This window comes from Ictalurus furcatus, chromosome 10 (genome assembly GCF_023375685.1).
Source record: "Ictalurus furcatus strain D&B chromosome 10, Billie_1.0, whole genome shotgun sequence".
NCBI classification, from domain to species: domain Eukaryota; kingdom Metazoa; phylum Chordata; class Actinopteri; order Siluriformes; family Ictaluridae; genus Ictalurus; species Ictalurus furcatus.
In genome coordinates this window covers 16,984,066-17,009,869 of record NC_071264.1, presented here as the reverse complement: position 1 = coordinate 17,009,869, position 25,804 = coordinate 16,984,066, and the positions used below count along the sequence as shown (strand labels likewise).

Sequence of the window (25,804 nt, the reverse complement as noted above, 5' to 3'; positions counted from 1 at the left end):
ATATATATATATATATATATATATATATATATATATATAACTCTATAGATTAATGCAACCAATGCCGAATTATGATAAACGGAAATTATTAATTAATAGTTTAGCTGGTGTTTGCAGGACTTTAGGCGAGGCAGTCTGTTCGCTCACCTCCCGATCCGAGTCGATCGTTCTTCTCGTTTCCGGTATTGCATGGTTACTCTGGTAACCGCCGCATAGGCGATGTACCATGCAATACCGGAAACGAGAAGAACGAACGACTCGAACCTGAAGCTTGAGAGGTGAGCTAATCATTTCTGTTTCCGGTACAGAACCTATGAATATGTTTTAGCGCATGCGCGGTCAAATATGGACGAATCATTCTCTGAGACAACTCGTTGTTCCCGAGTCATATTAAAGATTCGTTCAAAATGAACGACACATCACTAGTACATAGACATTTTGTCTTGCTAGCCGTAAGAATGCGCAGTACCATGGATGTGAAGCCCTTGGACAGATGTTAACAGGCCCTCGATTTCTGGTTTAGAATATTAATAGGTGGCATGCAGGCAACACATTGCAATTTTTCCTTTCACCTGACAGTGGCAGCAGACTGTATATAATACGGTTAGTTACATCGCAAGAGCCATTTTTTCTCTGACTACACCTGCGAAATTAATTCATGGAACAGTATTTAGTCATTTAGTAGTGTACAGTGAGTACAGCTCACTGCAAAAAAAAGGTTAAAGAGGTCAGGAATTCTTGAAAGAGTCCTGAACTAAAGTGGATTTGCATCCAAGTTTTAAAAATGACAATTTATGATTGTTAGTTTATCCAGTTCCCCGAAAGCGTCATGAAACACTAAACTACATTTTCTGAGATTTTATCAGAGGCGTTCGTGTCGCACATCATAAAAGACAATGTTAGCATCCGTTCATTTTAATTGTATAAACCAAACTGGTTCATTTAGAGCTTATTTCCCGCTATTTTCGTCTTCCGGGTTTAAAATCTACATCGTGTCAAACGTCACATCCAGTGACGTAGAAATGTACGCACGTGATGTCATGGTAGGCGGAACTCGCCGCGGTCACGCCCACTGAGTGGCAAAAAGACTGAGCGGCAGCATTAATGTAGCCTACAGCATGAATTCCCCGAAAACACAGGAAAAACGCATGTAAAATGGGTAAAAGCTGTTGTGTGATCGACTGTGCTAACAGATTCAACAAGAATTCTGACCTATCTTTTACATAGTGCCAAAAAACCATTCAGACCTTTATTTACTAAGTGGAGCAGTGTAAGTTGTTTTGGCATGTGGTATTCATGTTGTACAATGATGAAACATTTGCTACATATTTCTTTGTAAACGCTGCCTATTTCCATTGATGAATAACAGGGGCTCATTCATTCTCTGACTGTGTTTTACCAATATTTTGTCTAATTAAATTCAAAAGAGAGAGAGAGAGAAGAAAGGTTAGCAAGGGAACAGTTTTTATAGCTGCTATAATGCAAGCGAGATCATGAACTAACTTGTTTCACAACTTTAAATGTACATCCATGCCGCAGGTGTCTTATGAGTCTTATTCATGAGACTGCATGTTCTTATCCTATGAGAAGACGCTGTCTCTTAATTATTCATGAGAGTACTTGGTGCTTGGGTACACTGGTAAGGCAGAGGAGGAGGTGTTGTCCTGTATGTAAATAAAGGTTGGTGTACAGACACTGTCCTTACTGAGACACTTTGCTCTGTTAATGTTGAGTACCTCATTATTAAGTGTAGACCCTCCTATCTACCACATGAGTTTACATGCACCATAATCACTGCTGTGCTAAAGCTAATCTAGCCATGAAAGATCTCTGGGCTACAAACAGATCATCCAGACAGTGCCGTTATTATTGCTGGCGATTTCAATTACGTTAACCTAAGGATTACACTTACCACATTTTCCCCCCAAAATGTCTCCTGTCCCACAAGAGTTGACAGTACTTTGGATCATGTCTACATTAATGTTACTGAAGCGTATAAAGTCATCATCCTCCCCCACCTTCGTCAGTCTGATCACTTATCCCTGCTGCTACTCCTGAAGTATACCATCATCATGAAACGTGTTAAAACATAATTTATAGTGTGTATATAAAAATGTATACATTAATAATAATCATAATAAGTATATGTACATTTATATGTATACAATTATACAAAATTATGATTAAGCTAATATATGTAACCGGGCATTCAGTTATTTTTAAGGGAAAAAATGTATTGCATTGGACTTTCCTTTGCCAGCTATAAAAATCTTAATTCCTCACACTTTACCTCTGATTTTTAGTGGGAGTCGGCATGGGCCACTGACATGACAGCTGCTCGCCCCCCTATTCCCCCCTGCCTTGCAACGCCCCCTCCCCCCTCCCTTTTTTCTCACAGCTATCCACATTGCATTTTTCAAAAAGATTGTGAGGTGGACTTGAGCTGAAAGGGGGGGGTTATATGATCCTTTAAATTAGGGGGACCTCATATAAAAAGTGCTGTAATTATGTAGTTCCAAAATAATATATTGGTGACCGACCCTTGGGTATTTTGACGCAGTCTAATCTGGCTTCCTTTAAAAAAAAAGTTTGGACACCCCTGTTTTGGAAATGTCCACAAGTTTGTTAGTTCTTCTCACTCTTGAATAAGACAAAATTGCAGCTCGTCATGTTACAGAGAACGTTACGGAGTCCTTAAGATGTCAAAATGCTAAATAAACATCTTACAGAAAACATCATAATGTTTTTTCCTTGTTAAATTATACATTAAAATTTGTTTATTATTAGTCTAGTCCATCATACAAGGCTCTTTGTTAAGTAGCTGTTACCACAGAAACGATTATGTATAAGATCAAGCATATTAATAAAAACATATCATTTGAATTATAGCCAAAATACTGTCAGATATGCTGTTAGAAAAAATACAACCAACACCAGATTTGAGAGTTGTGGTATAATTAAGTAACTGCTACTAGCATACGCAGTCCAGTGAGCTGAACTTGAACACACATTTGAACTGATGATCACCGGATAGATGAGCCAGTAAGTCATCTCACCTGATAACACATCCAATAAAACTAACCGTAATTACCCTTACTCATTTGACAAATACAAATGACACCACATGCACTTATCTTTTGATTTATTCAAATATCAAAGCCGGTCTCACAGAGATCACTTTGCCTTACAGAAAACGCAATAAATAAATCAGTGGGGACTCGTTTAAAGACAAATCAATACAAAATAATATTTACATGCCCTTCAATAGTGCACACAGAAATGATACACTCATTGAATTCCTGCATTGTTGTTATTGAAAGTGAATTAGAGCTCAGAGTGAGTCAAGTACAATACCTTTAGTCTCTGTGCAACACTTCTTTCCTTGTTACTAGATGAAAATAAAATGATCCAGTCAGGAAATCATAATGAACTGATTGGAGCCTGAAATACCCCAGCGGGATGATCAACATGCACCTTGTATTGGGGGTATAGATAGATAGATTTTAAATAAATAGAAACAGACCATCCTGGTGTTACACAGACATTGTAATTAGTAATCAACACAACTGGAGTTAGCGTTGTGCTACTCTGATAAAGGAACAGCAGATGAGAGAGGTTGGAGAGGAAATCCCAGAGATGAAGTCAACATGTTCTTTCCATGCTATAACACACTTTACTTAAATTATTAGCTAATTCTTTATGAGCTGAGCTGCGAACGCGCAGATGTACACTGTAAGGGATTGCAAGAAACAGGGCGCTGAGTGCGAGAAGCCCTGAGTAAAAGACTCTTTAGCACCATCTGGAGCCGGCATTGTACTCCGTTTCAGCTACACGCACCGTTATCTGTGTGCAAGATGGCTGACCTTTGCTTGTGGACTTCCACAGGATGCACGGCTGACATTAAGCAGTGTAGCGAGCTTATGATAAACTAGTCTACAAAATGACGCCGTAACAACCATATCTGCATGATGATATTCAAGTTGCTCTGGCTGGTGTGAACTCGCCAACATTTTACAGGTCAACTGTAAAATGTAAACCTGTCAACCAGAGATGAGCTCAAATCTACCCCCCTTTAGTGGCTAGAGATTGAAAGACAAAGTGCACCAGAGTGTCCACACATCTGAGACTACTTATAGTACAAATCCAAGGCCAAAGTCTAATATGTCCAAGAGCTTAGGCTATTCCAAATCGGGCATGATTGACTTAGTTTTCTCATGTGAATCGGTTTTGAAAATATTTGATACTGGATAATACCAGGGTCACTTGTACCAGACGAGTGTGTTAAATCAAGGTCAGTGTTAGCTTCCTACTATTGGGCTAGGATTTGGGGAAATGGAAATTCAATAATTTTCATTCTTGCCGCTTAAAACATCTGTCCGAATATAGAGAACAAAAAAATAGCATATTAAAGCTTTAAACGCACTAACACGTTTAGTCTTTTTCTTAACGCAAAATACATATAATTCAAGTATGTTCCTTATGTGCAAATGTTTTAATATTTTCTATATATATATAACAGTTGTCTGAAACATTGTAACTAGAATGTAAAAGTGTATACCTGTGGACACCCTGACACACAGTAAAGCACAAGTATGTGCAGGTGGAATGAAGCATAATGCCGGAATATTACTCCAGATCCGGATGATGATAGCAGACTTCCTCGTTGTACAGTTTGATGCCTGTGTACTATCCACACACATTAAAGTGCACTGATTCACTTCAAGTCTCTTATTCTACAATCGTATGTACACTCACACCAACCATGCATATATTGGACCTTGTCAAAGGTTTGTCAGGTTTTGAAATGTGACAAGTATGTGTCTCTCTCTCTTTTTTTCTTTGGCAGTTTCGCTCAGAGTCTTTTTGTGTGGTGAATCTCAAAAACTTCCCGTCTGGGCTGCACAGTGCCTCTAGATCTTTTTAACAGTTCATCTGATTAGAAACGGCCATCGACTACTTTGTTCTACCAAAGTACAAAACAGACAGACAAACAAAAGAGGCTAAAAATACCTGATCGGGAGATTTTGTGCATAGAAGATGCATACATCCATAAATTACGGAGAGAAAAAAAAACAGAGAAGGGAAAAGATAGGCCACTGAGCAAGAAATGTTCATGAATTTCTGAATCATGCCAAAGCAAGGTAGAATACTGCCACCTGGTGATTCGAAAGAGAGAAAAATCATCTTCACTAGAGGAGCTTGAACAGAAAGGATGAGAGCCTCAATCATCAATCAAGTTGAGAGGAAAAGGAGGAAAAGCCTGAAACAAAGTGTAAACGGGTTACACTAGCAGACAGCCATTCTTTGGAAACTGCTTGGTTTCTGTTTTCGCTGTCGTTAGAGCGCCGCCCTGCCGTCCGGCTCAGAGCAGAGTCTTTGGTTCGTCGGGAGGAAAAACGTCACAAGACTCCTGGTAGGATGCGGAGTCACAGAGCGCTTTGGTTTTCTTCTTGCTGAGAGTGAATAATACTCACAGCACTTTGGCTCTACTGGGGTCTGAGAAATGCTGAAATATGGACAGACACCATCAGAAACCGTCAATCCTCCTCACGGTCATCAGATAAATAAGTCTCTCCTTTCACCGGCATGTTTATGTGTCCTTGTACCTGTAGGCATGAGAGACAGAGGAATTTGGTTAGAAAAATCGAGTAGCTGTGGCATTTTCCAGGGCACAGGACACACCTGATGCAATGACTAATACCTTGTCAGTGTTTTTGTGACAGATGTGCAACTCAAACCAGTAAAAGATGGTTATGGGATGCTGCACGTTCGATACACTACTCTGAATGTAACATAGCCTTGCTAGCAAAAAATAGTATGATCATACCAGCAACGCTTTGGAAAAACACAAATTTCAGCACTAAAGTGCTGTATAACGACTTCTCACAGGCCAGACAGATTAAAAGTGCAGTCCGTAATGTTTAAAAAGTGAACCTATTTAATTTGTACAAGTTTTAAATATTTTGTAGATACTTCAGAAAATCTGTGATTCATAATATTGCAACTCAATAGCTGAAATAGATTTCAGGCTGCTGTTTACATTTTTCCAGCCTGGAAATTTAACCAGAAAATGTCCAAATTCATTAAAAAGGTTGTACAGGAGGTAGGTTTGGTTTGGAGAAAACAGGAAGACATTGCAAGACAAACCTTTGAGATAAGACCTAGGTGTGTCTTATACCCCAGAGAACAGGGTCTGAGTGCATCGTACCCGCTGTGTAGGGTGAATTCAGGCAAGGCTCCTAGAGTGGTCAGCTGTTCCTCCAGAGCCACAATACGCAGGCCGATATACCCAGAGGACAACACAAGCAGCACCACCCTACACACACACACACACACACACACACACACACACACACACACACACGTTATAACATTGCATCACACACAGCTGCAAACAGTCTTGATGAACCAAAAGTAATTTGTCAACACGCAATAAATCACTTTCATTCCAAACCCCTTGCAAATTAAGTTCACTTGAAATGAAGCACAATCCTGAAAAACAGCATACCAGCTGTTTGATGCATATATACACTGGTGAATTTTGTATACGATTGCTCTCCCTTCAGAATGTTTCATTTTAGCAGCAAGAAAACTGGTTTGTTGTCAAAAGTGGAATGTTAGTTGCGCCACCCATGTTAAAATGGCAACCAGCAGTAGGAATGCCTACCTGCGACTTCATAGTACAGAGACTGGCGACTTGCAGCGATAAATTCGCTGTGTGTGTGATGTACCGTAATACTGGCACTGGGCATACCTGACCAGTTATTTAGTCAATTTGGGTGTAAATATTTGCATAGGCCAAACCAGTTGTGCCTGCATGATTTTCAAGTTTTGCTGAAATTAATTTTCTTCACACTCGCGTGCATAGTTTGGCAAATGCCAATCATTAATTACCAAGTGTGTTCACGGAACAGCTGAGTAACTTTAGTGACTGTCACAAAACCCCATAGAGTGATGAAAGCAACAAAACTGTGACTAAACGATAAAAGAGCATCCCTTTAATGTGGTGTTTGCTAAATCTTCCAGTATTGCAGCTCAGACAGTGCAGGGAGTAGACAAAAACAGACACACACACCATCTCTTCCTCCTTTTATAGGTAGTCATTCATTTTGTCCTAACTGAATGGCTAATCTTATTCATTGTAATTTATAGATTTGTTTGGACACAGCTAGATAACTTTGTTCCACTGTGTGTAACTTACAGCATTAAGTAAATGAGCAGCAGGGTGTTGAAGTTGGTGGCTCCTCTCTGGATGAGCAGTGATCTGGCTCCGTCAGTCACACTCCAGATCCATGAGCCCCCTACACACACACATACACACACTTACATTAATATCCAGTCCAATAACCATCCATATGTGTCTGTATGTGTATAATATGTATGTGCTTTACCTGTGTGCTCCTCTGTCGGACTCTCATCATCTCTGCGAGGACTTCTTAAATTTGAAGGACTTCCATTCGAGATTGGGGCTATGAACAAAACACACACTTGATTCAAAAACTATACACTACACATTTTGTTTTTACACATATGAATCCATTTTGTTTGCTTTGTATTCTATGAAGAGGATTTCTTCATGCGGATAATTATATGATAGGGTAATTGGACATGGACACACAGGGGTGGGCGATATGACAAAATATCACATCATGATTCTCAAAGGAATATATAACGATATGTAATGCATAATGTGTGTCTTACCTCCGTGAAGTATAGTAGGAGAAGGTTGCAGTAAGAGTCCAGAAACTGTTCCATCAAGCTCCTCGCAGGCATCAGTCAGGCTCGACTGGCTTGAATTCTGCAAACACACACATACTCATGCACTCAGCCACTAACAAACACAGAGAAACTAAAGCAGAGTGTGTGTGTGTGTGTGTATGTGTGTGACGGCTGATCTACTCACCACCAGTTTGCCCTGATCGAAGCTGTTCTCGGCGGACGAGAAAAGAGGGCTGCTGTTGGGGCTGCCATCCTCCAGATGTAAGCAAACAGCGCGCAGCAGCCTGTAGCAGCCTTCGCGGTTCCGCAGAGACACGAACAAATACTACAATACACACACAAAAAAAAGCAGCACTGAAATCTTCACATCACACTAAAGTTACATTTATGTTAAAAAAAATTATATTTTGAAAAAAAAAAAAATAGAATAATAAATTGCTCCACACAGATGTCAGCACAAAAGCACCTTTTTTTTTGCATAATTAGGAAATTCAGAAAATTTTATGAATACTTTAATTAGAAACATCCACATGCCAAACTAAAGCAGTGTTTTGTTTAATTCATGCACTTTTTAACTCATTTTCCAGGCATTTGTCACTCAAACATGTTCCAAATCTCAGAAAGATGACCTTAAATACTTTAAGCAAACCCTGTATAATGTACACAAGTTTGAGGCTGACCTTTTCTCCCAGGTTGCTGCGGATGGACAGAGCGTTTGGCACCAGCAGCGCTGTGTTCTGCTTCTTCAGCACAGTGATATTAGACACGGGGATCACCACCTGTTCCACCCACACAGAAACACTTAGAATTAATATAATACAGCTGATCCCACTGAACTATTAAACACACAGTACTGCTAATATTACTTATATACAGTTGAACACACAAGTGCTTTATTTATTTATTTTTTTTGCAAAGTATTATTAAGTGTCAAATTCTAATGATTCCTCTGATCAATTATATTGCGTAGTCATGCTTCAAATGTTTAGTTCCTAATTGCTTTTGGTTTGTAAGAACCTCATTTTCAACTGAAATGGCCTGGATTACAGTAAAACGAATGTTATGGAGTACCGGTTTCAGTATGAATAATAAACAATAGAAAGCAGTCAAGCAAGCTTCATTGTTACTAACTAAAAGCTTCACAATGTGCCATACAGCTGAATGAAAATGGTTGCATGCCTTATGGTTTCCGGGTGGGGAAATAAAAGAAATTCACTTTTATTTAATTTATCAGCTGAAACGGTTTAAAAAGAAGGTTTGGTATGACCTGAATTTCTTGTGTTGAAAAAATGCTACAAAGCACTGGAGATAAATACAAATCTACTCAGAGAAAATGTCACCATATCAAAGATTAGTAACTTCTTAGTAATCGTGTTAGTAACGTAATACAAGCGCATATAACCATGCGGTCTGCAGCAGCACTACTATCAGAGCTGCTGTCATAGAAAATGAATCAACAGCTTCGGACTAACCAGAATCAAGAATTTTATAGCACTGTGGTCTAAATGTACATTATTTGACCATTTTTAAAATTTGTGATAATGACAAAATGGTGACTGTATATCTGTCCATCTAAAGAGATTTCGGTTTAAAGATGCAGAAATAGGAAATGTGTTCAGGCTTATCATGAATCACAACCAGAAAGGACAAGTTGCATGAAGGCAGGGTTAAGTGAGGAGCTGTGTTAAAGGTATAAGTGTTTTCTTGTAGCTAAGTTTGACTGGTTTACAGTCTCAAAGGTCAGTTCTATATTACCTTGGTGGCCTTGAGAAGCACAGAGGAGTGAAAGCACACGTTGTTTTCTGTGATATAGAGACGACCATGGTATGGTACCTCTCTCTGCAGAGCACAGATGTAGGCTGTAGAAAAACAAACACACACACACACACACACACAAAAGCGTTACACAGCAGTCCTGGAAGTGTGCCGTCACTACATTTTACAAGCTTCCCATCAGCAGCTGCTTTGCTTGACCCCTCCTTTTCAGTTTCAAAGCTTCAGACGATTAAGCTAAAGGTCGGTACCACCTCAGCAAACAAACCCGAGAATACGAGCAGTGCGATGTCTGCGTATTGTTCAGATAAGTAATGACAGACGTAAACGCATATGCACAGGAAAGTCAATATTGCATGACAGCAAAGATATATGACCACGATATGATACAAGTTAAAGTAAATATTGCATTATATGCAATATGCATTATATCTCTCACCGTGTAATAAGTCTTCGCTCTCAGGGATGTCTGGAAAGAGTTTGTGGAAAGTTTTGTTGTGCTTCATGAAGCTCTGTGAGGGGGAACAGAAAGAAGATTTAATTTATTTAGTTTATAGCGGTAGATCTCTTAACTAGTTAGGTTTTTGCAGCAAAGGGACCCTTCAAGTATAAACATGGATGTCTTTGGTCTAGATTCATTTCAGGAACATAATTTAAATGTGTACAATAATATTTTGTCCATCTATTAGAGAGACTTCAAATTGTTCAGAAGGTTTGGATTAAACCCATTGAATTAAACAAACCAGTCAAATAGGAAAATAACTATCAGAACCCAATAATAAAGATAACAACTTTGATAATGGTGGGTTGTGATTATACACACTGTAACTAAATTAAGAAATCACAAACCGAAAATGGGATTAACCATTAGCTAAAATAACTCAAAATAATAAAAATAAATAAATAAATAAGTACTACATTCTGAATTGGATAAATTATTGTGCTGTATATAAATAACCATTTTGATTTCATCTACAGTGCAGCTTTTATCATGCAGCTAGTGATGACAAAGTACACATACACTTCTTGAGTTCATGCTGTCGTTCCTTTCCAAAGGTCCTCCGATTGTCTGAGACCTGAGAAAATAAATTGCACAATTGTAAAAACATTTAAAAAATGTTTAAGCAGACTCGCAGCAATGCTCTCTCATAAATAACTTATAGCACTCATGCCTTCGTGGTATGTGCTTCAGGATTAGGTGGTGACTCAGAAGTGCCTTGACGGGAAACGGGAAGTAAGCAAAAAATTTTTACAGTAAAAGGTGCTGTACCTGGGCAGGGCCGGCCTGCTCTGGCACTTGCTCTGCTGCTCCATCTCGAGCTGAGCTTCCTCCAGACTGAAGGCTTTCTTTTGTTCCAGCTTCTTTTTCACCATCTTCTCCTTCTTGGCTTTCATGAGGAGAGTCCCGCTCTCCACTGGGTAGCTGCATGAGGTAAAACAAAAAGAAAGAGGGAGGTTAAGAAAGTGAAATGTAGCATTGTATGTAGCAAAGGCTATGCAATCGTCAGACAGCTTTGAAATCCGGTAAAAAGAAATAGGAGGCAGACATATTGCACAACTTTACAGGAGATTAATCTGGAGCTTGTGATTGTTGTCCTCATCACTCACATGTTTTTACTTGTATCTTTTTCCACAATTGCTCAGACTTTAATGAGATGGGAAGATCAGATATCTACGCCTTAATCAAGACTAATCCACCAGAAATGAACATGTCTAACTTTATAAGCTGTATAAAGAATCCTTCAGATTCACAATGAGAACAAAGCCATGAGACATTTACAACGTTCAAAAGGCCCCCCCCCCCCAGTCATGTAGTCTGTGGCCAAGGGTGACAATAATAAACGATAAACCTGCCAATTTCTGATATAATCAACAGCACTTCTTTTATTACATGTACAATTCCAGGAAACTTAACTGTATTTATAGTCTTGGTTATTACATTTCTGTCCATATTATTAGCCACTGTTCTTAACATTAACAAAAATCTTTTTAAAAAATATATAAAAATAAATATTTGATTATTATTTTAAAAAAAATAGTTCAATGCTGAGCTGTACCCTTATTTCTAATCCTACTTACCTGTAATCATGTAGTACTTTGGATAATCTCAAACTGAGAGATCTATGCATCATAATCGTTTCAAGTAGTAACCAAATCCGTAGTTTCAAGCCATTCCTTTGTAAATTACACTAATTTGGTATAATCCATAAAAAACCCCAGATGCATCTAGTAATCAAAAAAAGCAACAACCCAAAAACCCAACACTGTGTATTGTCACAACACAAAAACAGAGTGCACGATCTAAGCCAGCTCCTCTCAGTGAACACAAATTCTTAAAAGAGGTGGGTCCTGGCCAAAAAAGGTGCAACACCCCATCGCGCGATGAAATGAACCACCTCCAACATTGCACACAATGCAGCATACGCAAGCATGCAGGTACACACTTGCCTGGATCAGACAGGAATCCACCCTAATTGTTCCTAGTTCCTTCTTCAGAACGAAACTCAAAACTCTGTCACTCTAACCACGCTCAGAGCAGTTTCAGAAAATAAATACTTTAACTATAAAGAGCTTTGAAATGAAAGTACACAGATTGTCAAAGAATGTGCCTGGGAGTAAAATTACTAAGAGACAGAATGCAAGGAGTAGGAGTCCACGTCAGCTTGCTGAGTCGGTTCTTATTTGTGTGGAAGCCCTCAATTCTGTGTGTGATGGTGAAGATGTTAAGACTTCCTGATTTATGATTTTCCCTTCAGCATCACAAGTACAGGTTTAAGGGGCATTTCCTTAAAACACAAGGTCTGGTTTCCTTACAGCATGACATAAATTGCACATTATGCAAAGTGGGAAGGAAAATTGTAGTGGCAGATGCACCATGATGATTAACTTAACCCATTTAATCCCCCATTTCCATCTCTGTAAGTACATGAATTTTAGTCCTTCTGGTAAAGTGTGTCCACTCGGTGACCATCTTTGCGATTTTTTTTTTTAGCTAAAAATTGTAGTAGGAGGGTACAATCCTTTACATCATTCCAAACTTTTAAAGTGGCTTATCAATATTTTAAATAAATGCTAATTAGCATTTAAACAGCCAATTATCTATTCACAATGAACCTACTGTGATTCATGTTTGTCTCTTTTGAAGGTGATAAATTTTAGGGAAAACATTTATTTTAAAACCTTTAAAAGATTATATTATACCAACTATAGTGCTTGTGTCTATATTATATTTTACCTAGTTCCTCTTAAATCTTTTTTACTTGGTTGAAAGAAATTGTGTTTCCATTCCAGTGTTGTTTTGGCTGAAGGTCATTGTTGTGTTTAAAGGTGAACTGTCGCCCCAGTCTGAGTTTACATGTGCTCTGGAGGAGGTTTTCTTCAAGGATGTTCCTGTCTTTGGCTGCATTCATCTATTCATCAAATTGTTACCAGGCTTGCTGTCCCTGCCGCTGAGAAACACCTCCACAGCATGATGCTGACAACACCATGTTTCACCAGAGGGATGGTATTAGCCAGGTGATGTGTAAAGCCTGTTTTTTTGCCATGGTGCTTGCTGTCCTGCCCAAAGAGTTAAATTTTCACTTCATTGGACCAGAAAATCATTTTTCACATGTTGCCAGAATCCTTTATCTGGTCATATGCCTTTTACTCAATAGTGGCTTCAGTCTTGCTACTCTGCCATGAAGAACTGATTTATGGAGTGCTACAGAGATAGTTGTCCATCCAACAGATTCTCCCATCACTGCACAGGACTTTTGGAGCTCTTTTAGAGTGACTGTTGGATTCTTTCTTACATCCCTGACCAAGGCCCTTCTTTCCTGGATGCCCAATTTGGCTGGACGGCCAACTCTAGGAAGGTTCAAGGTTGTGCCAATCTTCTTCCATTTCAAAATTATTGAGGCCACTGTGGTCCTGGGACCACTTGAAGCCTTAGAAATTGTTTTATATCCTTTTCTTGATCTATGCCTTGCCACAATTTGATCTCAGAGATCCACAGACCAGTTTCATGGACTTCATAGCTTGGTTTTTGTCCTGACAATGTAGTGTGAGTTGTGGGCCCTTATAGACCCTGGTGTGTGCCATTCCAAACTATGTCCAATCAATTCCAATTGCAACAGGTGTACTCCAATTAAGTTCTATATACAACAAGGATAATTAAAGCAAACAGGATGCACACGAGCACAATTTGGAGTATCACAGTAAAGAGTCTGAATACTTTTGTGAATAAGAGATTTGAGTTTTTAATTTTCTAATTCATTTTTGGAAGTCTCTAAAAATATGTTTTCACTTCGTCATTATGGACAATCATGTGTAGATTGATAGGTAAAATATCCATCCACAACACAAGTATGCAACAAGTAAAGGGGTCTGAATCCACTGTATATATGTGCGTGTGTGTGCGCTCAGCTGTATTTATAGACTGTGTTCTTCCTCATTAAAGTGTCTGTGAAGCCCATGCTCTGATTACATCACTATGCTGATGTCTCTTCCTGCTGCTACTGGAAGTCCCAGTTGTCTGATAATCCTTAAAAGGTCCCCAACTGTGTGTCTTTTCCATCTAGGGAGCACTGTGAAGCAGTGTGTGTACGAGTTTGTGCCAGCTGCATTGACTGCTCTCATTCAGAATCTGTAAATGGATAAAACAACTAGGAAGCCAGTCCAATCCTAAGTGTATTGGGAGTGAGCCTTTGTTTAACCCACAGACCAGTTAGGAAGTAGCAGGAATCAGATTACTTCATGTCCATAGGTGCGTTTCAAATCAGCACAGAATCAGGCCATGGCTGTTTACTTTTGAAGGATTACTGGAAGGAGGTGCCTCATTGCACAGAAGAAATGCTGTACACATACAGTACATTTCTAAAATGGCTAGGACATCCAAGCAAAACATGATAGCGCTGGGCTGTTCCCATTTCAACTTGCTGCTGTTTGAACTTGGCAAGAAATTGGATGAGGAGTTGTCAGGAACAAGTGTGGGAAAATAAAGTCATCTCTGCAGCCTGGCCAATCGCACAATGATAACCCTGGGTTAAGTGAGCACATCAGGCTTCAGATTATTTTCTGTGCATATGAGTGAACAATAAGAAACTTGCTCATTAATTGCCCGGTAGTGACAGTGCTCACATGAATATGCTGATTTCAAAAACAGCATGCCCGATGGAGGCTTTAGGAACTGGTGCATGACCACAATGTACCAAACAGAATATGACAGCCAACTCAAGCCATTACTGTCCGTACTTGGCAAGAGTTAAAGAGAACAGATACGTTTCTCTGCCACTACTAAACGTTTACAGGAAACTAGGTCGCTGTGGCTTTCAGCGCTGTAGCCTAGCCACATTCAGAACAAAATGCTAACCACAACAGTAGCGTGAGTATGAGAGACTGAGAATGTGCCAACTCTGAGTATAAACGCTACAGTTCACAGGAAGAAATGTTTTAATTTTCATAAAGTTCTGCTGAAGACCAGCAGGAAGTGTACAGTGTATGTGTGAAGGACAAATTTAACTTGATGTGGTAATGCAATACAAACTAATATAGTTAGCCATAAAATGACTCAATCCTACAACTACATTAAGCCATGTCTGATAAAAGCTAAACAGGTGATCTAAATCTACGATCTCATATCCTGTTAAAAACAAAAAAAAAACGAAATGAGGGGGGAAAAAATCCACATTTTCTACATAGCAATTCTACATTTAAAATAAATAAATAAAATAAAAATAAAAAAGATGCCATGATATCCACAATATCTCAAAGCGTATCGTGGAATCATTTATCCAGCAATAGATATTGTATCATCCTATAGCCTGGATTATATCTGCTTTAAAAGGCGCATTTCGTCCTTCAGTGATGAAGAGTCAGCCATTTTGATACCTAATCAAAATGTGGCACACTAATCTGATTTCTGCTGCACAAAACGGCTTATAAGGACATGCACAGCAAAACAGCCAGAACATGATTGCTGATCGAAGCTTCCTCTTCTTTTTGTTTTTTTTACATTTTCATAAATAAGTCATCAAATGAAAAACCAGTGTACCCAGCTGTATCAAGATTGCTACGGGTAATGTCTTCTGCGTTGATGCAAATCAGGAAGAATTTCTTTTTATCATCACATTAAGCAAGTCCTTGAACTTTTGTCTTCTATCTGGGGCATGGTTCACTTGATGTCGTGAATCTTTTCAGCAATTCCAGAAGGAGCAGAAGATATGCAGAAGCGTTGGTGTTCAAAACAATACGGACCAAAACATTTAAATTCCTTTGTATAAATGTTTGACAATCATTAAATCCTCTTTTACAGTCACTGAATCTTTTATTTTCTTAATGACACACCATAGAAAATTCACCCGAACACTGCATTTTTATTTGTATTAAACTACACATAGAACAATTTCCAACACCAATTCACCACAATAAATATTCTAAGCCTACCAACTGTTCCTCGTCAATTCCCAGAGCGACTCAACACCGACGACCAAAGCTGTGAAAACCAAACAGTGACGTGAAAGCTACCCTACCTCACCACGTCTTCTCCCTCCACAGCATCGGCTCTCTCCAAAAGGCTTGGGCGCTTTTCACGCTCCATGATGAACAGAGATTGTGAGTCCTTGTTAGTTTAGACTGAAGAAGAAACCTCGACCTGTTACCTCACATTCAGACATTGAGATACGACGTTGGGTCTAAAGGTCTCTTTTTATAGCCGCTGCTCTTGCACAAACAAATCTATAGCTTTCCAGTGAGAGAAAGAGAGGGAGGAATTTTTACCCATAAGGCACTACCTCCAACTGTGCAGTTTCCTTGGCAACAAGGGGGCTGCGCTGTGATTGGTGGGTGGTGGAAAACGATGCAGTGTCGTTCCGCTTTCTCCTTTAAATTCCACCAAAGACAAAGTGGTGGAATGAAAGGTGCACATGGCTGGAGCAGAGCGAGACAATGGGAAGCCTTACAAAAGGGCCTGGTAAAGCTCAGAGTACTCTCAAAAGAAAACATAACAGGGCTCTGGGTTATTCCAAACAACATGACTGCCTGGATTGAAGGTCCTAAAATAATCGGTCCTGACTGAACTGTATATTACACAGGGTATTGAGATAATGGTTAACCTGTAGCACTACAATGTCTAGAGATACTGAACTAGTGGTTTTCATTTGTGTAGCGCTGCACAGAAAAATCTTATTAAAATTGTTATCGCAAATGTCCTAGCTATAGTATTACATAATTATATATAGGCTCAGTGGTTAAGACGTTGGACTACTGATCAGAAGGTCGTCAGTTCAAATACCAACACTGCCAAGCTTCCACTTAACCCTCAAATGCTCAGTTGTATAAATGAAAGTCACTCTGGATAAGGGCTTCTGCCAAATGCAGTAAATGTAAGACTCATGATCTCAACTCTAAGCCAAAATAAACATGAGTAATATTTAACTAATAGTGTAGCTCCAGTAGTATCCCATCATGATGTTTGTGGCAGTCACTGCTACAATCATCCTGATACTTCTTATTAGTGTGGTTCTCACTGTTCAGCAGACTTCATACTTGTCCCACCTCTTGCCTCTAACAAGGTGTTTTTACAGACCGTTTCCTCTACAGAATGCTGTCACTCTTGCTGCTCTGTTGTAACCCAGTAGGTTTACAACATTTGGGATTTGGGGCTTGATGACATAATGGTGGAAAATTATGCTACATAGGATTACCCATGTCACTACTGAGATAAACAGTTTAATCAATCCAGTACAAGCCAAACCAGCCTGCACTGTTTTCTGATCAGAGGCTAGACCGTGCGAGATACAGCTCTGATGAGTAAGCCAGTCCAGGAACCAATCGTTCTTTCTGGTGCTTTTCTAATGATGTTGTATAATCCGCTCAGGTGTTACGCAACCCGGGCATCTCCTCCTTTATAACGTATATTAATGAAACGCGAGTACAGCAGGGCCTGAAATGAGCAACAGGAAGCCAGGAATAAAATACTGAGTACTATTCAAGATTGAAGGAGGGAACAGAAGTAGCACTGATTTCTTTATTTTTGTTTGATCAGATTTGATTAAATACATTAAGGAAGCAAAGTCTGGATTGTAGGGCAGGGAGATCTGTAGCTATGCTACTGACAGTTTAGTGAAAGCTATAAAAAAAGAAAACATAACCATGTTTTAATTAATGGAAAATGTTTAATCGATTGAAAATTGAAACCTAAGACACATATACTTGTGTATATTATTGAGACACTACTGTATCCTATTGCATCAGAAGAATATTCAGCTCAGGAGCTGAGGATTTAATGCACCAACAAATGTCAATATAAAAAAATTAAATATATAAAATCTAATTTCTGTTAAATAATTTAAAAAAAAAAACCTGCCTTCAATTACCACCTAATGGTATGGACTGTCCAGTCCGATCTCTCACTAGATAAAGTTCCAAAAAATAATAAATTTTCTGCACTGCGTCCCACACATTTCTGATGAAATAAAATATTGTCATAGTATTGCTATTTCAACATTAGATACTATGTGTACTATCTAAAAGATGGAAAAGTGAGCCTGAAAGCGAGTTAACTTCTAGAGGCCATATGCAGAAGAACCAACAGTTCAGTCACGAGCCAATGAGTAAATGCCACTGTGCTGGGCTGTGCTTTAACCCAGTGCAGTGGTCAGATCAGCCTGAACGCCAATCGCCGAGATGCCACACAACAATGGGCTGCTTGTGAGTGGGCCCAACGCCTCAGTGTTGGAGTCATGTGGCTCGATCCATCACACGGACTTCCTCTGACTGACTTGCCACACAGAGGAAGCCTTTCTAACTACTGGTCAACACGACTGGCAAAGTACTGCATAGAAAACCCGCCTGAGACTCACATGATTCTGAAATGGTGCAGCTGATGGGAAATCAGGGTGGGACGAAATGGAGCATGACAATCAAACTGGCAAATATCATGTGCCACATTGTTACTGTAATAAAAAAATATTTAATAAAAGAAACAAAAGAATATTGTCGATATCATTGGTACTTTTATCATTGGTACTATTATACTCGTTTATTCCTCATTTACTCGCAATAACATCTGAAGCATTCGAGGAAGTTAAAATCCTTTTTTTGCTGTTGAGAACATACAGTTTTCCACTGAGACATTTGTGATACGTGGTGTGATATGTGTATCTGTCATACTGCACATCACTGACATATCAATAACACTAGCTGTCAAGGTGATCAAGTATTTGCTTAGATAATCTGATAGATTTATTTTTTATGAACTCCAAGTCCATGTTTTTACAACATTGTTGTACATTTCAAAGGAAATGTCACACATCATGACATAATAGTGATAATTTTCATTACTGAGATCTATAACTGTGACAATGTCACTACTAAATAGTTTAGATTATCTGATACAAGGCCAAACCAGTGGATCACACACTTAATGTAGAAGAAGCATGGAAATGGGTGGCTGGTGTGCAATTTTGTGTTTCTCAGAAGCAACCAACACAAAGAATGTGAGAAAAACAAAAATGTGACAAAGGCGAGCTTCTCAAATGACTTGTGTGGTATTTACTGAGATCAATAAACGATGTCTCGGCTCAGCACCCTGGAGAGAACTTGTTAACGTGTCTCTGAGAAGCAAAGTCAAGGTGTGTCCACATGTGGCCCTTTAAAGTCACGCATATACGTAGGTCTGTAATTTTGGTGTCATTATGTAATTACGGTTGGCTTTCCTCCTCTCTCTCTAGCCAGCTGGGCTGCAAGTAGACATGTCTACTATACATGACTTGCATCATGATTTATAGGTTTGCTCACAAGCTGCCAGCAACACTGTAGTTAACTTAAATTATATGATCATTTTGCAGACAGTAGAAATGTTATCAAAATCGTCTTCCGGAATCATTATCAGTGACATCCCAGATAAGTGCATCATGATAATTTGCCATAATATCGAAACTATAATTGCCACATTGCCCAGCTCTAGCTGTGAGAACACTTGGTTTGAGATCTGAGCTTTTGCTTTATACACTCACTGCTGTACGATGTCATCATAACAACCCACATCCACCCCATGGCACATGCTCCCACAGGGGGACTATGGAAAGCACAAGCTATCAGCTCATCAGCTTCTTTTCTGAGTACTGGAGATTGGATTGTGACTTCTTTTGGAAGCAGCATTAGCTCAGACAGGCTGTGAAGAACTCAACTCTTGGCACAGCACCTATAACTGACCTACACATGGCGGGTAAAAATAGCACGACAAACACCAAACAAATGGCCTACACACCAAATACAGCAATCGCGTGAATGCGTACCTGTTAATCAAAAAGCTTACTGCACATTAAACTACTTCAAATTGGGAGACTGAAATGATCATGGCAAACAATTTGTTTTCCTGCAAATACACCCCCCCCCAAAAAAAATACAGTTAAAAATGCATATAGTTTGGAAAATGATTGAAAAATTTAAAATTGTGATTGCATAACTACTCACATCTGTTGTAAAATCCTTAAATCAGGTCTGGTGCAACTGGTTACCATCAGAAGTCAGATAATTAGTTGAAATGAGTCAACCGGTGTGTGATTAAAGTGTCACATGATTTCGGCTATGAATACACCTGTTCCTGGAAAAGCTTGCACTGTCAAAGATTTTTGCCCCAATTTCTAACATAAATCATACACAGTAAAAGATTTCTTGAGATTGTTGGTCTTAGAAACAAATAATAAAAATCTCAAAGTTTGAGCGCTGCTAAAAGGCTCATCTAAAAGCCGTAAACGACTACAAATATGGTAATGGAAAAACAAAGGAAATATGCTATCGCACAGAAAAAATACCCCCAACCAATGTAGCAATTTTCTTTAATTGCAGGTATATCATTAGACGACCTTCATTGTATAAAACGACATGGAGAAGGCGTTTTGAGACAGGATTTTTTAGGATCATTTACAGTGTGATAAATAGGAATAATAATCTTAAAAACGCGTGTAAATGAACAGTGAAAAACCAGCGGAAGGGTCCAGAGTTTGTTAGAGAACACACCCAAACAAACAGCACCATGAAGACCGATGAGCTTACAAAGCAAGAGTGGGACAAAGTTCTGGAAAACAGAGTTGGTATTGTCATTTTTCTTTATGAATGTCCCAAACATCCTATTGTGCACCATTAGATTAATTATGCAGTGCCTGGTGTAATCAGACTAAAGGCAACGATTTGGGGTAAGTGTCGTTTAAAACAGACAATTGAGTCATGCTTGGTGAATAGATAACCATTTGCACGAGTACAACTCAAAGCACAACAGACAACTGGCTTTAATTAGTACTTGACACCTTTAATGGTCAGGAATTCCCACCTTTTGGGTGATTACTCAGTGATAAACACAACATCCTTCAGCTTGATATCTGATATCTTGAATGTTCACTTGTGGATTAATAGCACCAATGTGACGATATGATGATATTTTGTAAATGAAGCATTTTCCATGGCTTAAAATAAGCACCGGAAAGCATACAGCATGTAATATAAAACAACTTGAACACAAGCCAAAGCTAAATGTAGTGGCTATAAATCCCCAAGGTGAGAAGATTACAATGAAGGGAAGGCCACACTGCCATGAAACAAACGCAACAGCTCAGGAACAATCAATATTTGTGTGTGTGTGTATGTATATATATATATATATATATATATATATATATATATATATATATATAATTATGCTCTATACTAGAAATCAGTGCATCCAGTTCATCGTTTGGGGAAATGCCAGCTGATCCGCCCATGACAGGGTAATGATAGGGTGGATTATAACGTTTACAACCAAAACATCAATATTTTGATGGTCAACTTTTACTGTTTCAATAAATTAAACAAATTTTTGAAGAAAATACTTTTTAAAAAACACACATATATGCATCAGGTCCCATAAGTTAACGAACCTAGTAATTACAATATAATAAAATAACAGATGTGAGGAATGAACAGAGAAAGCTAATGCAACTAAGTAAAATAACAATTAAGGTTTAAGTAAAGTCGCATTTTGTATTTGATATCCAAAAAACAAATAAAAATATTAAATTGATTCACTGGTTAATGCTTCTGATAAAAGTAGATATACACAATATATTATCATATATAATTAAAATATTAACGCTCTAAAGATTATAAAGAAGTAATACATAATATATGTGAGATATATTCGAAATTTATAAATAATAAAATCCACATCAATATGTTTAGAATGAATATTTCTGAATGAACTGTTCGCCGGTGCTAGCTTTAAAAACTAGCGGCTTAGCTAACGGACTCACCTTTCCTTCATTAAATGCTTGATTCCGAAGATAGCTTTCTCGTCAATTTTTCTCAAAAACGTTTTCAGTCTCTCTCTTTTATTTTCAAGCATCCTTTCTCCCGACCGGTGCCGAATTCTAACACCCTTTTCCTTCCCGAGTTTTAACTCCGCTCCGCTGTTCCTCCACGGATGTGCTGAAACGAATCTCCCTTTCCGCTAAGCCATTCAGTCAGATATACGCCATTCCCCTTCTCAACACTATGTGGCACACAAACCCCGCCTTCTGTGCCAGGATTGGCTAAGAGCTCACACCACGCGGAACACTGTCCAATCAAAACTGGAGTTACTTTCACGCGCCGCTACCCAATCCTTGTACGCGAGGCGGAATACAACTAGCCAATCAGACCGTACAAAGGCGGAACCCTCAGCCAATCCTTGTAAAATAGCGGGATGAACCGGATATGTAGGTGGGGAAAAACAACACCTCCCCCATATATGCTAATTAAATGATACAAAATCGAACCAAAGGGTTTTGACCAATGAAATCAAGCGCGTGTTAAAAAAATAATCGCATGTCATGATTAACTACCAATAAGACTGCAGCTCTCACGTTCTGGCTCCACCCACACCCTTTTACGGACACTAGCGTGGCGATTTGGGAGGGGAATGTGAAATATAGGTCTTGTTTTGTAGAGTTGAGAGGTTTTTGGTGAATACATTACGGTGCACTTGTGTTTTTCCCCCCACTCACATGGTCTGTTACGATAACATCTTATGATTCGTGTGGTACATTTTATTATTGTATTGTCACGCTGTCTTCGACAGCCTACGTGCTTATTTATGACCTTGGAGAGTCAGGAGAAATGACACACTCATATAGTGAATGGAATTTATTTATCCATCTATCCATCCATCCATCGATCCATTTTCTGTACCGCTTATCCTTACTGGGTTTCGGGGAACCTGGAGCAAAGAAGGCTGTGAATTTTTATTTTTAATGTTTAACCTTTTGATCTTTTGTTAAAATAAATCACAAAAATACTCTGCTCTCATGGATATCAAACAGTTGCAATCACAACACTGGTTTATCACATAAAAACAATTATTGGCACCCCGTTGAATTAATATGAGAAAAATATATTTGAAGTATATTCCCATTGATATTTTACATTTTGTTAGTACAGCTGGGTGACTAGGAACAGGAAATTATTCAACCATGACTACCTGTTTCACAGGGGTATAAATATGAGGTAACACGTAAGCCAAGGAATATAGCTGTGATGTGCGGCAAAAGGTTGTTGAGCTTCAGAAAATGGGAAGTGGCTATAAGAAAATAGCATAAGCATTGAAAATGCCCATTTCCACCATCAGGGCAATAATTAAGAAGTTCCAGTCAACTGGAAATGTTATGAATCAACCTGGAATAAGATATGAGTCTATATTGTCTCAACGCACTGATGCAGTAACTCGTGCAAAAGTAGCCCTGACCAAGTCTTGAGTGCATAAATTAACATATTTTTCAGATACATACATTTCTGTATTATAAATTCTTTATTCTAATATTTTGAGATACTGGATTTTTGATTTTCACGAGCTGTAAGTTGTAATCATCAAGATTAAAACAAAAAAAGGCTTGAAATATTTCACTTTATGTGTAATGAATCTAGAATACATGAAAGTTCAACTTTTTGAATTCAATTACAGAAAAAAAAGAACTTTTCAACATTTTAAACATTTTTTTAGATGCACACGTATGGCTGTGCCATATCGTTCAACAGTATTGCCACCATGAATTAGTTAATGAACATAACAATTAATATTTGTCAAAATGAAGCTTCCCATGTAGAGAATAAAAGTACTGCTTTGTGTAATGTTTAACAAGGTTGTAGTGGATTTTGGACAATTCCTGTATACAGAAAATCTTTTAAGCTCCTTTACATATTCCGGTTTGCACAAAAGGTTTTTTTAGTTTGTTTTTTATCAATAAGTTAAAATAAGTAAAAAATCTAAAAACTAAGATTGTCATTGTATATTTAACATGGAATAAAATATGACAAAAAGTGCTGTTATAGGAAGATAATCAATAACAGGGTTGTGAGTTATGGTGAAGTGTAGTTACTGCTATCACACCGAAATTTATTATGTTCTTATAACAGCATGTCCTGAAGTGTTTTATTCCTCTTATAGCACAGTAATTTGTTAACGAGTACAATTTTTAATTTGTTAATGAACGTCATGCTTTTTATCAATTTAGACATATATTTAGCCTAATATTGTGTAATATCCATGAAACAATCCTGCCCTCACCAGTCTGTTATATAAGGAATACCACACAACAACCTGTGCTATTATACAAAAATAATGCTCGCTGGTGTGTTGAGGTGGAAGCCGAGTGCGACTACCCCCCTGTCATTTCTCATCCTGCACTGCGGCCTACGAACATGGCCGCCATGGACCGCACTTCCCTGAACACTCAGCTTCATTCTAATTATGCACACCTGCATCCAATTCACAGCACAATCACAACCACAGTTTAAAAGGACTTTCAATGCATTCACTCTTTGTGAAGTTTTATGATAGTTTCTGTTTACCAAGCCGGTGGTCATCGTGTTTTGTGTCCACGTTTCTCGATTCTTGGTTTGCCTAGATTGTGCATGTTGGCAATCGCCTGATCCATTGCCTGTTTTTTGACCACGCTACTGTCTCATGATTTGGATTTTTATGCCTGTCTCTCTTTACTAAAAGCTGTTATCTACACTTGCATCCGTCCTAACCTCCAGAATGTGACACCCTCGAAGTTATGTTCAACATAAGCCCAAATGTTTACCTGTTTCAGAAAATCATGATCGGAATGATTTCACTTTCCAGGAAATGTGCATAATCTTCCCCAAATTATCCAAAAAAGGTAAATAATTTTGTGTAATGTTTATTTTATACTGAGGGGCATGATGGCTTAGTGGTTAGCTGTTTTGCCTCACACCTTCAGGGTTCAATTCCTGCCGGGAATTGTTTGTGAATATGTGAATATTGCTGCTTGCATAGCAGTTGCGTGCGCTTATGTACACATGGTGAGAATGTTGCTTGTATTATTCTATGTCAAACAGTGAACTCTGGAAAGATGCTATTAAGCTAATTCTGATTTTTTACTATTAATGTGTATTATCCACTTATAAGATGTTGTTGCTGCCTGTCAAATATATAGAGCTGGACCATAAGGGCAATTAGCATTAGTTAGATAGCAGTATAACAGCACTGGAACAGGATATTTCCATCATTAACTGCTTATGTAGCATTATAGGGCAGGTACTCACACTTTGGCCCTGGTTTATTAAAGATTAACGTGTATAAAACACGTGCAAACGTGATAACATCCACAAAAACTTGCAAGCTGATTTTCTAATAGAGTCTATGGAGTATTTCAAATTAACAAAATAACTTGTGAGGCGAAGTGGATGGCATTGCGGCTTTACAGTTCCAGGTTTCGCAGTTCAATCCTAAACCTGGGTTACTGTCTGTATGGAGTTTTGCATGTTCTCCTGGATTTCCTCCATTTTCCCCAGTTTGCGCCCACCTCCCAAAAATGTGCCAGAAGGTGTATTTTACTATATTCTAAATTGCCCCTAGGTGTTAATGAGTGTAGGAATGTGTGAGTACCTGCAGTGGACTGGTGTACCCACCTCATATCCCACACCCGGTCCTCCTGGGGTATGCTTTGGATGTGCTATGATCCTGACCATACAGTATGTTGTCACTTGCATGTTTGCTTTAATGAAAATGCAATTTGGGGCATTTCTACCACTTTGGGAGGGGAAGCATGACTTTATACACTACCATTCAAACGTTAAGACACACTCATTCATTATTTTTATTTTTTCCCCACATTTTAGAATTATAATGAAGTTATCAAAACCTCTCAAATAACACATCAAACTATGGGAATTATATTGTGACAAAAAAAATCCAAAATAAATCAAAATAATTTAGTATTTTCGCATCTTCAATGTAGACACCCTTTTTGCCTAGAATTTCCAGAAATGTATTCTTGGCATTTTCTCAACC

General features: G+C 38.5%; 1 protein-coding gene across 4 annotated transcripts; it reads right to left on the bottom strand.

Moving 5' to 3' along the window:
• Positions 1–3,125: 3,125 nt before the first annotated feature.
• Positions 3,126–21,993, bottom strand: si:zfos-943e10.1 (GRAM domain-containing protein 2B). 4 transcript variants are annotated; one of them, XM_053635147.1, is made up of 12 exons: positions 21,765–21,993; positions 10,763–10,915; positions 10,514–10,568; positions 9,932–10,004; positions 9,475–9,578; positions 8,400–8,498; positions 7,904–8,044; positions 7,702–7,798; positions 7,392–7,469; positions 7,202–7,301; positions 6,148–6,316; positions 3,126–5,606 (listed from the first exon to the last, which is right to left on the bottom strand). In XM_053635147.1, the coding sequence occupies exons 1-12, from the start codon at positions 21,854–21,856 to the stop codon at positions 5,538–5,540; spliced, it is 1,230 nt and encodes a 409-aa protein (XP_053491122.1). In that variant the 5' UTR covers positions 21,857–21,993; the 3' UTR covers positions 3,126–5,537. The 4 variants fall into 4 exon arrangements, with proteins under 4 accessions (XP_053491122.1, XP_053491125.1, XP_053491123.1 ...); XM_053635150.1 differs by having other exon boundaries at positions 6,209–6,316; XM_053635148.1 differs by lacking the exon at positions 21,765–21,993 and adding an exon at positions 16,005–18,547.
• Between the last annotated feature and the right edge of the window lie 3,811 nt (positions 21,994–25,804).